This window comes from Pomacea canaliculata, linkage group LG4 (assembly GCF_003073045.1).
Source record: "Pomacea canaliculata isolate SZHN2017 linkage group LG4, ASM307304v1, whole genome shotgun sequence".
NCBI lineage: Eukaryota > Metazoa > Mollusca > Gastropoda > Architaenioglossa > Ampullariidae > Pomacea > Pomacea canaliculata.
In genome coordinates, this window is record NC_037593.1 from 27,257,685 (window position 1) to 27,270,193 (window position 12,509).

Consider the following 12,509-nt stretch of genomic DNA (forward strand, 5'->3'; position numbering starts at 1 on the left):
AATAAAACCCAACATAAGAAAATAGTCTACTGTCAGAAAACCCCATTATTCCGGGGGCTCCATAAAACATGGCACATACCTTGGTCGAACGTTTGACCAGGTCTGGCAAAGTTTGTCTATAATCATCACGTAAAAACTTGGTCAATAAAACTATTTGTCCTTCTTGTCCGACTAAGAACGGGCTTCAACTGTTATTTGTTTCCACAATTTTGTTTATTCAGTGTCCCTCAAGGGGCAGTGACCCGTAAATGCACTGAAATGTACTAGTATGCATTTCGAAGAATTTTTCTCTCGAGGTCTGGTCGTTGTTATCAACAGTGAGCAAATCAGGAAACACTTGTTTATGTTTGTCCGCAGCTGTATTCTGAGATAAGAAGCTCTAAACCTTGTAGAGATAAATGCTTTGGGAACGAACGCTGGAAGATAATGACTGACAGCAGCGCCATGTTGATGCTGATGCTGGCGATAAATAGTCAGAGTTGTTTAGTACAAAAGCATTGCTTACAATCCTGCCTGAAATGATGAACTCTTCAAGGCAATGTTTTGTGAGTTGGAAAAAAAAGAACAGTTCCGCGTGAGCAAACAGTCACCCACACGCACACACCTGCACAAACACACATACACACGCACGCTTACACACATACACGAAGGCATGTACACCTCTGTCAAATACCCACCACACACATACACCTGCGTAAAAACACAAGAAAACTCGGATATGGAATTGCTTATTCTGTACATTAATACATAGAACATATAAAATTCACATAAAATAATACAATTTGAAGCAGCAGGCACAGGTAGTACATACAGGTAAGTTGTACTTTGCTGCAGAAATAGAAAGCATAAGAAAGAAGGGAAGGAAAAAATGTTCTTTATAAAACAAGCACTCACTCATCTTATTTATGAGTTAAGCCAAAGATTCATAGTCTTGTCGGACAGAAATTAAAAAAATAACCACAGAATGTATCTTATTAGTACACACGTACACGCTCTCATTCACACTCACACATCCACTTTCGTGTGCGCACCGATCCACACACTCACTCCTTCCAACACACCCATACACACTTTTTCTAACACACACACACACACACAGACAGACAGACAGACAGACAGACAGACAGACAGACAGACAGACAGACAGACAGACAGACAGACAGACAGTGGGTACACAGAAATACAAACGGTCAGTATGTACATGGAGTCATTGTAGTCAGTCACAACATGAAGACCGACAAATTGTTTCAGCATACAAGGAATATGAAATGTGTGTGAATATCAGTAAAACAAAAATTTTATAAAATTCAGAGAGTTCCAGATTAAATAATGACAGCTGTACATGCATGAAAAGGTTGTGCGTCTAACAATGAAGCTAATATAAGATAATATCAATGATTTATTAATTTCTGGAAAAACAAACTTTTTTCCTCAATATTTTATCTCCTACCGACTCATCCTGTTGTTGATAGTCTGTGCACGTGACAAAAATGTTCAACTAATTGAAAAGCAGCTCTTTACAACTCAAAAGTTTCCATGATGATTGAAAAATTATTTTGATTAATTAAGTTAATTAAAGGATTAATCGGGAAAAACCACTTCTTTCAGAGAACGGCAATAAGTGCAGAAAGGTCAGTTAACGGATGAGGATAGGATGAGGGAAAGAATCCGACTACAGTATAATACATTTCAAAACATTCTATTTTAATTATTCGCAGTGATGTTCAACTTTTCCTTTGGTTAGACCACTAAACCGCAGTACCCAAAATTTAAATAATGGACATGAAAAATACTGATCATGAAAGCAACATAATCGACTGTTAAAGGCTTAATTAATTATACAATAAATAAATAAATTAACTAACATTTACTTTCGTGTGTGTATTGTCTGGAAAGTGAACATGGTGTGTGAAAGCTGGTCCTCGGGGCCACATCATTGACTGCTCACCTTCATTAACACATCTTTGAGCTCGCACGGGGGTGTTGAGGGAGGAGAGAGGGGCAGTGGTGGAAGTTACATGAGAGATGATCAGTGAAGTGGAGAAAGAGCCGGAATGGAGGCACTGGACGAGTGGATACAGAACTCCTTCACTCTGCTTTAACAATCAGTCAGCTACGAGTACCACCGGCATGCATCATGTTTTCCAACTCATCTCCATTCATCACAAAAATCGAGATAAATCAATGAGAAAGAAAGAAAAAAAAAAACCCCGAATGAATAAAGTTTAATAGGGTTGTTACTGTTTGTAATGTGCAGCATCAGCCAAACATTCGAAGACTAGTACTCATCACCATTAGCAGAAGTACCAGGTAACCGTGACTTTGTCTCCGAGCAGAGGAACCTGAAAGAAAAAAAAATTACTGTGACCGTCTGTGTAGTCTTTTCTTGTAACAGTATTTGCCATGCAAGATTATTATTTTCCTTAACTAGTTTGAAAGAAAGTTAGCAAAAATGGTAAAGTACATACTGTAAAAATCTTCACCATGTTAATAATGAACACACCAAGAAATATAATCAATCATGTTTTGTTTCCATGCTCATGTTTCCTTTCAATTTAGTGTTTTGTGAGGTATGGCAACGTTCATCTGACTGTCATCTCAAACTGGAGCAGTGTGTCTTAAAAAGTTTTTATTTTAATAATTTCAATGAATAAAATCATATTACAGCCACCAAAAAGTGGATGGGCATGGGTAAAAGGTGAACACTGAAAACAGTCGTTACGAGACCAGACACAGAAAACTTCTTTTTGCTTAACCATTTCTCAGAATCAGTGAGAATGTTCCAAGATTATTTTACGAGATCATTAAATAGCTGAGGACTTCTTCCTTTATTTGCCTTTTATTACTTTTATTATGCCTTTTATTAGTATTCCAAATGACAATTTTATGGTGTGCATTAAACGCTCGAAGTCACAAAATTTGGATGAACAGATGTCAGTCTATTGGACATGCACTTAACAACTAAAGGGAGAAAAAAACTGTTGATAATATACATTAACAAATGAACAAAAAATAAAAAAAGAAGAAAAATAGAAACCAAAAAATAAAAAAAAATAAAATAAAATAAAGAAGAACAAAAAAATAGAAAAAATAAAAAGCAAAGAAATAAAAGAAATAAATAAATAAGAAAGAAAGACCTTTCCCGCAGGTGAAATTAGCAAAGGCTTTGTATCCCTCGCTTTGATCCCCAGCACCAGCATAGTCCCCCGACTTGATGAGCTCCATGTCGGCTGCTGCCCTGTAGATGATCAGCAAGCACTTGTCTCGGTTCCTTGCTAGAGTCTGCAGGTGCTCGGGTAGGCTGGTGTAGCACTCACTGCGCTGACTACTGCTCACGCAGGCCGCCATCTTGGAGAGGCACTCCTCGAACAGCAGCAACTGACTGAAACACAAACAACCTCCATTACAACAACAAGTATTTGATGCTGTAGTCGGGGAAAAAACCCCATCAATAAACTGTGATTAAAAAGATCATCATGGAATTCCCAAATAGGGAGGCTGTATTCTGTTTTCTTATGTCATTCGTCAGGTTTGAACCTGTAGCCTTCAGGTTGGTAGAATGTTTCCTTCTGAATACTTACTACAGACTCAACAAAACTTGCTTTTTTAGAATTTAGAGTAGGATAGTATGGCTAGATGTCATCTAGACAAATCAGTATGTAACAGAAGTATTTGTAAGACGTCTTGATAGGTGACAGTGTTAAGGTGTTTACTAAATAACATGGCAAACTAAGAAATAAATAGTTTCCTTTCAAAACTATTGGAAAATTATTATTATTATTATTATTATTATTATTATATTATTATTATTATTATTATTATTATTATTATTACCAACAATGACAAGCATTATTTACATAACAAGTGTAATTTAAATGAGCAAACAAAATCATGAATGAAACAAATAGAAATCCATGAAATGATGAAAAAGGAGAAGTGTTTGGGGAGAAGAGCCTCACATGCAGGATGATATGTTCATTGGCGTGGAATGGTGACTGGTGTTGGCATGCTGCTGGTACCCGGGTGTTGAGACAGCATCATAAGCTTCATATTGCACGATCGGACGATCAGGAGGACATGTTTGTAACACCATGTTGCGTAGCAGCATGAGATCTGTAACATTCATGAGTAACAGCATGAGATATGTAACATCCATGGAGTAACATGGGCGGGCAGACGTCCGGCTCACTAGCGGAAAGATTGAACAAAAATTTATTTCCAACCAACGAGAAACTAAGGAGAATGGGAAGAAAAGATATATATATATACATATTTTTAGTCCTCCAGATTCATCCGTCATCATGGAGGCAAGTCAAAACTTTAACTTTGAAACACAGATTGCGTGAATGACTAGCTAAGTCTTTATCCTCACCGACTGTTGTAGGAATTGTTGTGGTGGTAGCAGTAGTAGTGGTAGATGTGGTTGTTGGTGTAGTCGTCCGGCTAGTTGTCGTTGATGGAGAAGTCGTTGTCGTTGGGGTAGTTGTTGTTGTTGTTGTTGGGGTAGTTGTTGTCGTCGTTGGGGTAGTTGTTGTTGTCGTTGGAGTAGTCGTAGTTGTGGTCGTTGTTGGCGTTGTTGTGGTGGTAGAAGTTGTTGATGTGGTTGAAGTCGTTGTGGTGCTGGTGGTCGTGGAAGGGGTTGTGGTGGTGGTTGTGGTGGTAGTTGTTGTCGTTGTTGTGGCGCACTGAAGCTGTTGTGAGGTGAGACCAGGTATGACCCTGTCTACCAGCCGACTAACGTTTTCACATCTAAGCCCTTCGACCTCGTGACCTTCCAGACAGGAAGTGACGTTCCACACCTGCCTGCAACAACACCAGAAGACAATATTTAGGCGATCATTTTAGTCTGAAGCTAGGCTGAAATCACTTCAAGAACTTGAACTAAGGCTAAATAAAACATGATATCAGAACATTATCTCAATGTTTGAATAAAAAAATAAAAAAAGATGTTGAGATAATCTGATCGCAAGTGAAAGGCCGACAAGCGATCTTGTAAAGAGATATTTAGTTTGACTGACGGGCAAGTGGAGTCTGAGGCGGAAGTCCAGTTGTATTTCTCTGCGCATGATTCCAAGGAAAGAAGGACTAGATGAAGATCTGGACATGCTGACTCGCAGACATTCAGCCAGTCTGGATCCGGACTTTGTTTCAGGAGCTGGAGTAGCATGGCATGGGCCAGTGGACACGTGACGCATTGTAGGGCTGCTTCGTGGTACCTGCAAGACATAAACATCATATAAACACATGACAACACAAACACACACACACAAACATACACATACACATGAGCCAACACACATACATGCCTACCGTTCCCATCCCCTCTCTCTCTCACACACACAGGCATGGCACAAAATCAAATGCATAAAGGTCAGTGTCTAACATACCAAATGTTTTCATAACAAAGACCTAAAGAACAATAATTGAATGTCATGTCTCTTAGCATTACAAGCAGCTGCTGTCCCCTCGCTGACCCTCCAGCAGGAGGGAGACTCACCTGCACAACTGAGAAAGAGGCCGCGAGGTGTTGGCCAGTATGCCAGCGCACCAAAAAGCGTGTTGGTAGCTTGGACACGCTGTCAACAGATCAACAGGTAAACAAGTCAACAGAAAGTAAGATTTCTGAGCTGTACACACTGTGGAGTGTGAAAATTAATAAGGTTTATACATGTGAACCATTTCTTTCTTTCCTTCCTTTTTTGTTTCAGTAAAGAAATATTATTTTGGTGGTTAACATTTACTTAAGAAGTAAGAATGAAATACAAATGTACATATTTGTACATACATACATAGTTACCTACCATTTTCACAGGTAATTCTGGCATCGTTGTTGACTTTGTCCAACATTTCCCTCACAACCACCAGCTCTCGGTTGTTGACATCGCAGCCTGCAGTTTGGTTGTTAAAACACTCCAACAGTCGGTCGCCTTTCACGCTGGCACTAAGACCCACACAGACACACGCATACACATACACAAACAGTAAATAACAATACTCACACACCCAATCATGAAATACACTTGGACGCTCACTCACGTGCACAGTTGATTAAACAAAGGTAAGTATTGTAGTTGGATAAGGTGTTTGAGCCTTAATTTATCCGAAGCCATTTTTGACAAGGATGGTGACCATCTTCTCTCCCTCACCGATGACCTGAAGGATTCATGTACATGTCATCACTGCACGGTTGGATAAAATTTAAGTAAGCTGCATCATATGGGAATCGAACCGGACGCGCTTGACACTACTCGATATCCGTGTGGCGCAGTTCAGTTCCCTGTGGGTGGCAGCAGCTGTTGAACGGGTACCTGACTCCCTAGAGGCAACAAGAGGAGGGTAGATGGGTGCCGCCAAATGAACTAAGGTCGTCTTGTGGTCTGTTGTGAGGCTTCTCGAGAGTATTCATATGCCTACTTACATCCACACACCTACAGACACGCTGGCACACGCGCGCGCACACACACACACACAAGCGCGTGAACTCACATGCAGACTGACACGAGTGTGTCCTGATCCCAGGAGGCCAAGTCCACTGTCTCCTGTAACTGTCCCACACAGCTCCTTGCTCTGGCCAGGTTACACAGGCCAGGTGGGGAAGAAGACGTGGCCACGCTGGACGGACCAACAGTCGTTGGGTGATAGGTTGGCAGGTTGGTGGTAGATTCAACGGACACTGAAGCGGTAACTGCAAGTGACCAGTCGGTAATTAACTAGGAAATTAACTCAGCTCACCAATATTCAAAGCAATTTATGTTATACTGTAAAAGAGAATACAATACCTACTTGCCAAAAGAAAAAGATGCTACTTTGTATCTCTATCGAAGACGACAATAAGGTGGATGATGATGATGAAGGTGTGGCAGAAAATTGACTCATTTGTCACCGGGTACCTGCTGTGGGTTGGCCAGGTGAGTGAGTAAAGTTACCTGGGCGGGGCACGCAGCCCTCCTCGTACAGATGCTCCCTGAAGGCGCTGGTCAGGATGGCCAGGAACAGCGGCTCTCGAATCTTGCAATCCTGCGAGTCGTCGACACAATCTCTGACCACCTCCTGGTACAGTCTGAAACAAAGCCCATACAGTCCTATAAAGTTTATAATTATGATTAGACAATCTTCTCAGCCGACAGGTGTATCTTGTTTTTTCTTTTGTTACAAATAGACGATTGTACTTCTTTCTTTCTTCTTCTTTCGTTCTTTCTTTCTTTTGCTGGCTGTTCGAATATGACGAATATGACCGTTTTGTATGCTGGGTTTTCTTTGTATCTTAAGAATACAATATGGTTATGTACCCAGATTTGGGGGAAAAGGTAAGATGCTCTGATCTTTATCCGGCCTCATCTAAAAAAATCCACCGCACTAAACCTTTAACTATGACAAAAATGTTGTATAATAAATATACTCACTTGCAGTGTTTAGTGCTGCTGTCGTATGGTGGACTGGTGAGGTTTGTATTGTAGATCGTACCGAGACAGTCGTTAAAGGTGATAAACCCGATGCATTCTGGGACAGAATTATGGTTCACTTCTTAGCATTGTCATCTTAAAAATACTGGATGCTCTCTAGCACGACCTCAGACATACTTGACCGCAGGGACAATGAGGAGGCTGATCACGATCCAGAGATTGATCCTCGTCGGTGGATCCCTATTTTCCACTCGCTTTTTTTTATTATATCGGAAACAATTTTAAAGGCTATTGCTTGAGCTTCTGCGACCTCCTTGTATCAGAACAGACAGGGTTCAGACAGTTCAGAGGCACCGAAGACCAAGCCATCTGTTTGTCCCCAAACCGGAACTTGCTTCATGTACTCTGATACTACAAACCATCATCAGGATGTTTCATACTCCAGTTTCACAGACGGATTGTTTACAGTGGACTGGACATCAGCAGACTGATTGTTTACTGTCACTAACCCACACTGGACATCAGCAGACTGACCAGTCATGTGTGTCGGAAGACGATCCTGGCGCCATCGCCATCCTGTTGCCCTAAGATGACCACACCAGGGTACACATACCCTAAACACCTGCCCTTAAGGTACTACTGAGGGCAGCAATACGGGCAACCAGTCCTCCTCCTCCACCTCTCCTTCGGTCATTGGGAAGTGAGGTGTTCAAGATCTTACTTATCTACGAACTTTTTCGTTCAGGAACCCATTCAACAACTTTATCAAAGAGAGACTACTCTTCCACATCAAACAACAAATTTGTTAATATTTTTTTCAGCGTTTTGGTTATCCTTTCTTAGTCCAAAATATTTACTTATAGCAAGGTAACTGAAATTGAAATCCTCAACAAATTTTAAACATTTCAGTTTTTGTTATCTGGTATTGGGATCCGGTATGTTAGTCTCCCCTTGATGCGATGTGCGCCATGCTATTGCACCAAGTGGTTGACACGGGGCTGACAACCTGTCTCACCTGGACTTACCTTTCTCACAAAAACTTTGCAGCTTATTCTTGACATCTCTGGCAAATTTTGCGATGCTTTTTATTCTGTGTGGACGACAACTCGCGAATATACCCTCCCTGCTCCAGTACTCTCTGTCAATCAGAAACAAGTTGCTTTTATTTCACTTTCAGTTTGATGTCACATCCATTTTAATATCAGTAATCATTTAAAATCACAAAAAGGTTTCTCTAAGACACGTTTAACAGTTGTGGGCAACAAAGTGAGATCAAATTTATATTATACTGCCATCCACCGTATATTTCATGCACAGTGAATCGGTCTCAGTTTGCATGCGAAGAATCAGCTTTTAACATCCAGAAATCTTTGAGTAAAATGGCCTACCATAACATTGTAGATTGAATTTAATTACATAAAAATGCTACTAATTTCCTTGGGGCATGAAAGACGAATGCTGAAAAAACTTGTGTAAAATAAACACTAGTTTAGACTAATTTTTTTCTCACTTTTATATGCAATAAACATGTCGGTTCCAGGTTCAAAATATTTTAATGTTTTTTTTTCTCTGTTTCTTACTCCCTCTTTCATTTTTATCTTTCGATTTGTGTCTGTGTTTGTTCGTATCACTCCCAATCACTTGAGGGCGAGTGTGTCCTCGTACTGAAGATGAATGAACGAACTAACCGGCAAAGTTTGATGATATCATCAGAGGAGTGTCTGTATCCGGTGGCAGCCGCCAGGGTCAGGTTGGTGTTCATGGTGTCCAGGCTCAGCTTCACCTCGTCCTCGCTGCACTGGCCTGCCCCCACAGCGACAAGCGAGCCTGGGCAGTACGAAACCAAGCTTAATTATGTTAATTATGAAGCGAGAGGAAGTCGTTGCTGCGAAATTAAGGAAAAACTAACCCCGTGTAAAGTGAAGGGCAAGCACCATGCATCCGGGTGTCTAGACCTCCGCAGATATTGCCACTTCTTGCCCAAGGAATAAAACATGGATACAACTTTATTCCTTTGTAGACAAGAAGCTTGATCTTCATTGACTTATGTTGCATAATTTTTGCAAAAAAGGAAATAGAATGAACAAATCCTAATGAAGTATTTCCGCAATTGAAAGTTAATCCTACGAAAGCGAGAAAGGATCGCTGTCATCACGAAGTGCGCAGTCTCTCGCGAAATTTTATGTCTCCGCGTTCAAGGAGAACTTCTTCCATTTTTTTATTTATTTATTTTATTTATTTATTTATTTTTAATCGCTTGCTTTGCATCGGTCAGTTAGTCTCTCATCTCACAGCTTCCTTTACCACAATCTATCGCAAACACAGAGCCAGTCTCGTGGAGCGATGATGTCTTAAAGACTGGAATTCCCAGCTCTTGCGAGGGTGAGATGGGGAGAAGAGAGAGAATTGGGGGGAGGGAGAGATGAGAACTGAGAACCAGAACTTTATCTTGAGGCATGGAGATTTTAACATTCTTTTTTGAGTGTAGGCCGTGGCCCATAACTTGCATTCCAGCTCCAAATAGTATTGTAAGCTAATGCTCTGATTCATTTAAACTGTTATAAATATACAGAGACAGGGGGAGAGAGAGCTGTCAGAACTGAGAACTAGAACTCACAAAAGTTAATGTGAAACCACAAGATGGAGAGAGAGAAGACATGAAGAGTTGAGAATGATCAGGAGGGAAGAAAAAAAACCGCACGATATAGTATTATATATTAAACGCACTATTTAATATTATATATATAAAGAACAGAGTACAAAGCAAGCTAGAAATGTGTTGAACATTCGTTACACATAAAAAAATGTAATGAAGCGCAAGTACAGCCATGAATTTACCAACGCAGTGTATTAATCTGTTCTGCAAATCACGAATTATACTTATATATTAGCATAATATCAAAAATATATCAAAATATCAAAAAGTTATTACAACTTACCCAGGTGGGCTAACACTAAGAACAATTTCATCTTCATCCAAGATTCATCGACTGGAGAAAGTCGTTACGTGCCGGCTTTCAATTCACAGCAGCAGACGATGTCAAAGTGCAGACAACCCAGACCAGCTCTCTTCGAGGATACATTCTTCGCATTTACTTCAACTGCCAGACGGGGCTCCCCCTCTACAGAGCTCAGCACCGAAAGATTAGAACACAGCAGCAACAGTAGCGATTTAAAAAAAAAAAAGAAAAATACAAGATAATACTTCGCGGGTCTGGACCCGATGCAGACGATGCTGATGTTATGGAAACGGCTTGGCGATGGGATGCTGCGGGGCTTGTGAGTCACACAAGAAGTGAAAAGCACTTTTGTTCCCAAGTCCGGTCTGCTTCGCAGAAGTTTTACTTCGTGCACACGACACACGCACGCACGCACGCGCTGTCGAGAAAGTTTAGTGAAGTCGACTTCATGCAAACATGCATGTTCTTTACGTAACTGTCAAACGGAGGGAAGTGAACTTACTAGACAGACAGAAAAAGTAAATGAATGAGGTAGGAGGAGTCTGCACGAGAGGAAGAAAGGAGAAAGATATTTATTAATGTGTCGGACGGGACTGATCATGATGGCAGTGTTCAAAATACCAGCATGTGGTCCATCATTGGTGCTAGGCTTGAAAGTCTACATTTCATATTTTTAAAAAGTTTTTAACGCCTACTATTTTAAAAAAAAATTCCAAGATTGCACAAATGGAGTTCAATGCTTGAGTGTGACTGCGTGCGTTGAAGGTGTTAGTGCGTGTGCGCGTGCGTGTACAGGTTCTGATCTTATGGACAGGAACAAAACAGCTACAGAAGAAAACTAAGAATCCTTATTTTCAACAATCATCCATCGGCAGAAGCTTTTTTTTTTTCAAAAGGCTCAAGAGGGCAAAAGGTTCTGCTCAGAGTACACCCGAGAGTCAGACTATCGGTACTCTTGTACAGGATGAACAGGGCGTGACCGTGCCACTCACAAGTTCATACACTTCACAACTTTCTCGATTTTCCAGCTTTCGTCTGTCGTTGTCAGCTGGCACTGTGAGGAAATCAGGAAACGCCCACTTGCCAACGAGCTTCCGGAACTGTGTCCTGCGATAATAAGCATTACATGCGTGGTGTGTGGTCACAGCCGCAGGGCAGATCCTGCACCTCACTAGCCACGAAAATGTTTATTCTATTCCTACGAACAATCCCGAAACGGTATCAGTCACAAACAGTCACGTTTACGGAGTGTCACGTGGTTTTAATCCCGCGTTTTCTGTGTAGCCAATCGCAGCACGAGTAATGTTCGCACGTCACGATACGTGCGGATGAAAGCATGAAAAGCGGATGTCACGTGCGTGGTAAATAAACAGTTTTCGGCGAAATTATGGTATTCTGGTTCCTGATACACAGCAGGTCGCTAAGTGACAATGACAATGACATTTTTTTTTTTCTTTTAATCAACGACAGGTAAAATAAACAAGAAAATGTTGTTTTCCATTTAGCCCTCGCACATTCCTGTGTATGGTGATGCTTACCACAGTGGAAAAACATTTTTTAAGGCTGGTTGTATGTAATTACAAATCTTCAAAACTTTGAAAGGACACGCACTCACCAAGCATGCAGCTTTTACTAACAAGTTCAACAAATATCAAATTGTTATTAAATTAAAGGAACATTTATCCTGTGAGCGGCAACCGGAGACTAAACATCAAACAGATAAAGGTCACAGAGTGCAGACGATTACAAGAGTGGTTTGATGAGTGAGAGGCTTCTCCTGACTTGTCTCCGTGCAGACATGAGAGAGAAACGACTGCAGTGAATATTTCGTCCCTTCCGAGTAGAATACAAAATAAATAAATAAATAAAAATAAAAAAAAAACAGAGAAAAGATGCAGATGAGATTGTTGTACCTGTTATCGTCTTCATGGTGCAGATTGGCCAACTTTTATCTATTGAGGGTTTCTCGTGCTGATAAAATTTAACAAAACACTGACTGATAGAAATGTATCAAATAGAAAGTGCTCATTACTTTCTAACCTGCTTGAACAAAGGTATTAATAACCTTCTTTACATATATATCTGCAGTATGTAAACAGGTGAACGCATGGGGTGGAGATGACGAGAAGATGAAGAAAGAATGATG

General features: G+C 40.7%; 1 protein-coding gene across 1 annotated transcript; it reads right to left on the reverse strand.

Moving 5' to 3' along the window:
- Nucleotides 1-717: 717 nt before the first annotated feature.
- On the reverse strand, nucleotides 718-10,699 carry LOC112561154 (putative GPI-anchored protein pfl2). The gene is made up of 13 exons (XM_025233451.1): nucleotides 10,343-10,699; nucleotides 9,092-9,230; nucleotides 8,429-8,541; nucleotides 7,404-7,500; nucleotides 6,927-7,060; nucleotides 6,487-6,685; nucleotides 5,802-5,941; nucleotides 5,498-5,576; nucleotides 5,019-5,216; nucleotides 4,373-4,803; nucleotides 3,960-4,113; nucleotides 3,138-3,382; nucleotides 718-2,342 (listed from the first exon to the last, which is right to left on the reverse strand). The coding sequence occupies exons 1-13, from the start codon at nucleotides 10,377-10,379 to the stop codon at nucleotides 2,260-2,262; spliced, it is 2,049 nt and encodes a 682-aa protein (XP_025089236.1). The 5' UTR covers nucleotides 10,380-10,699; the 3' UTR covers nucleotides 718-2,259.
- Nucleotides 10,700-12,509: the final 1,810 nt, after the last annotated feature.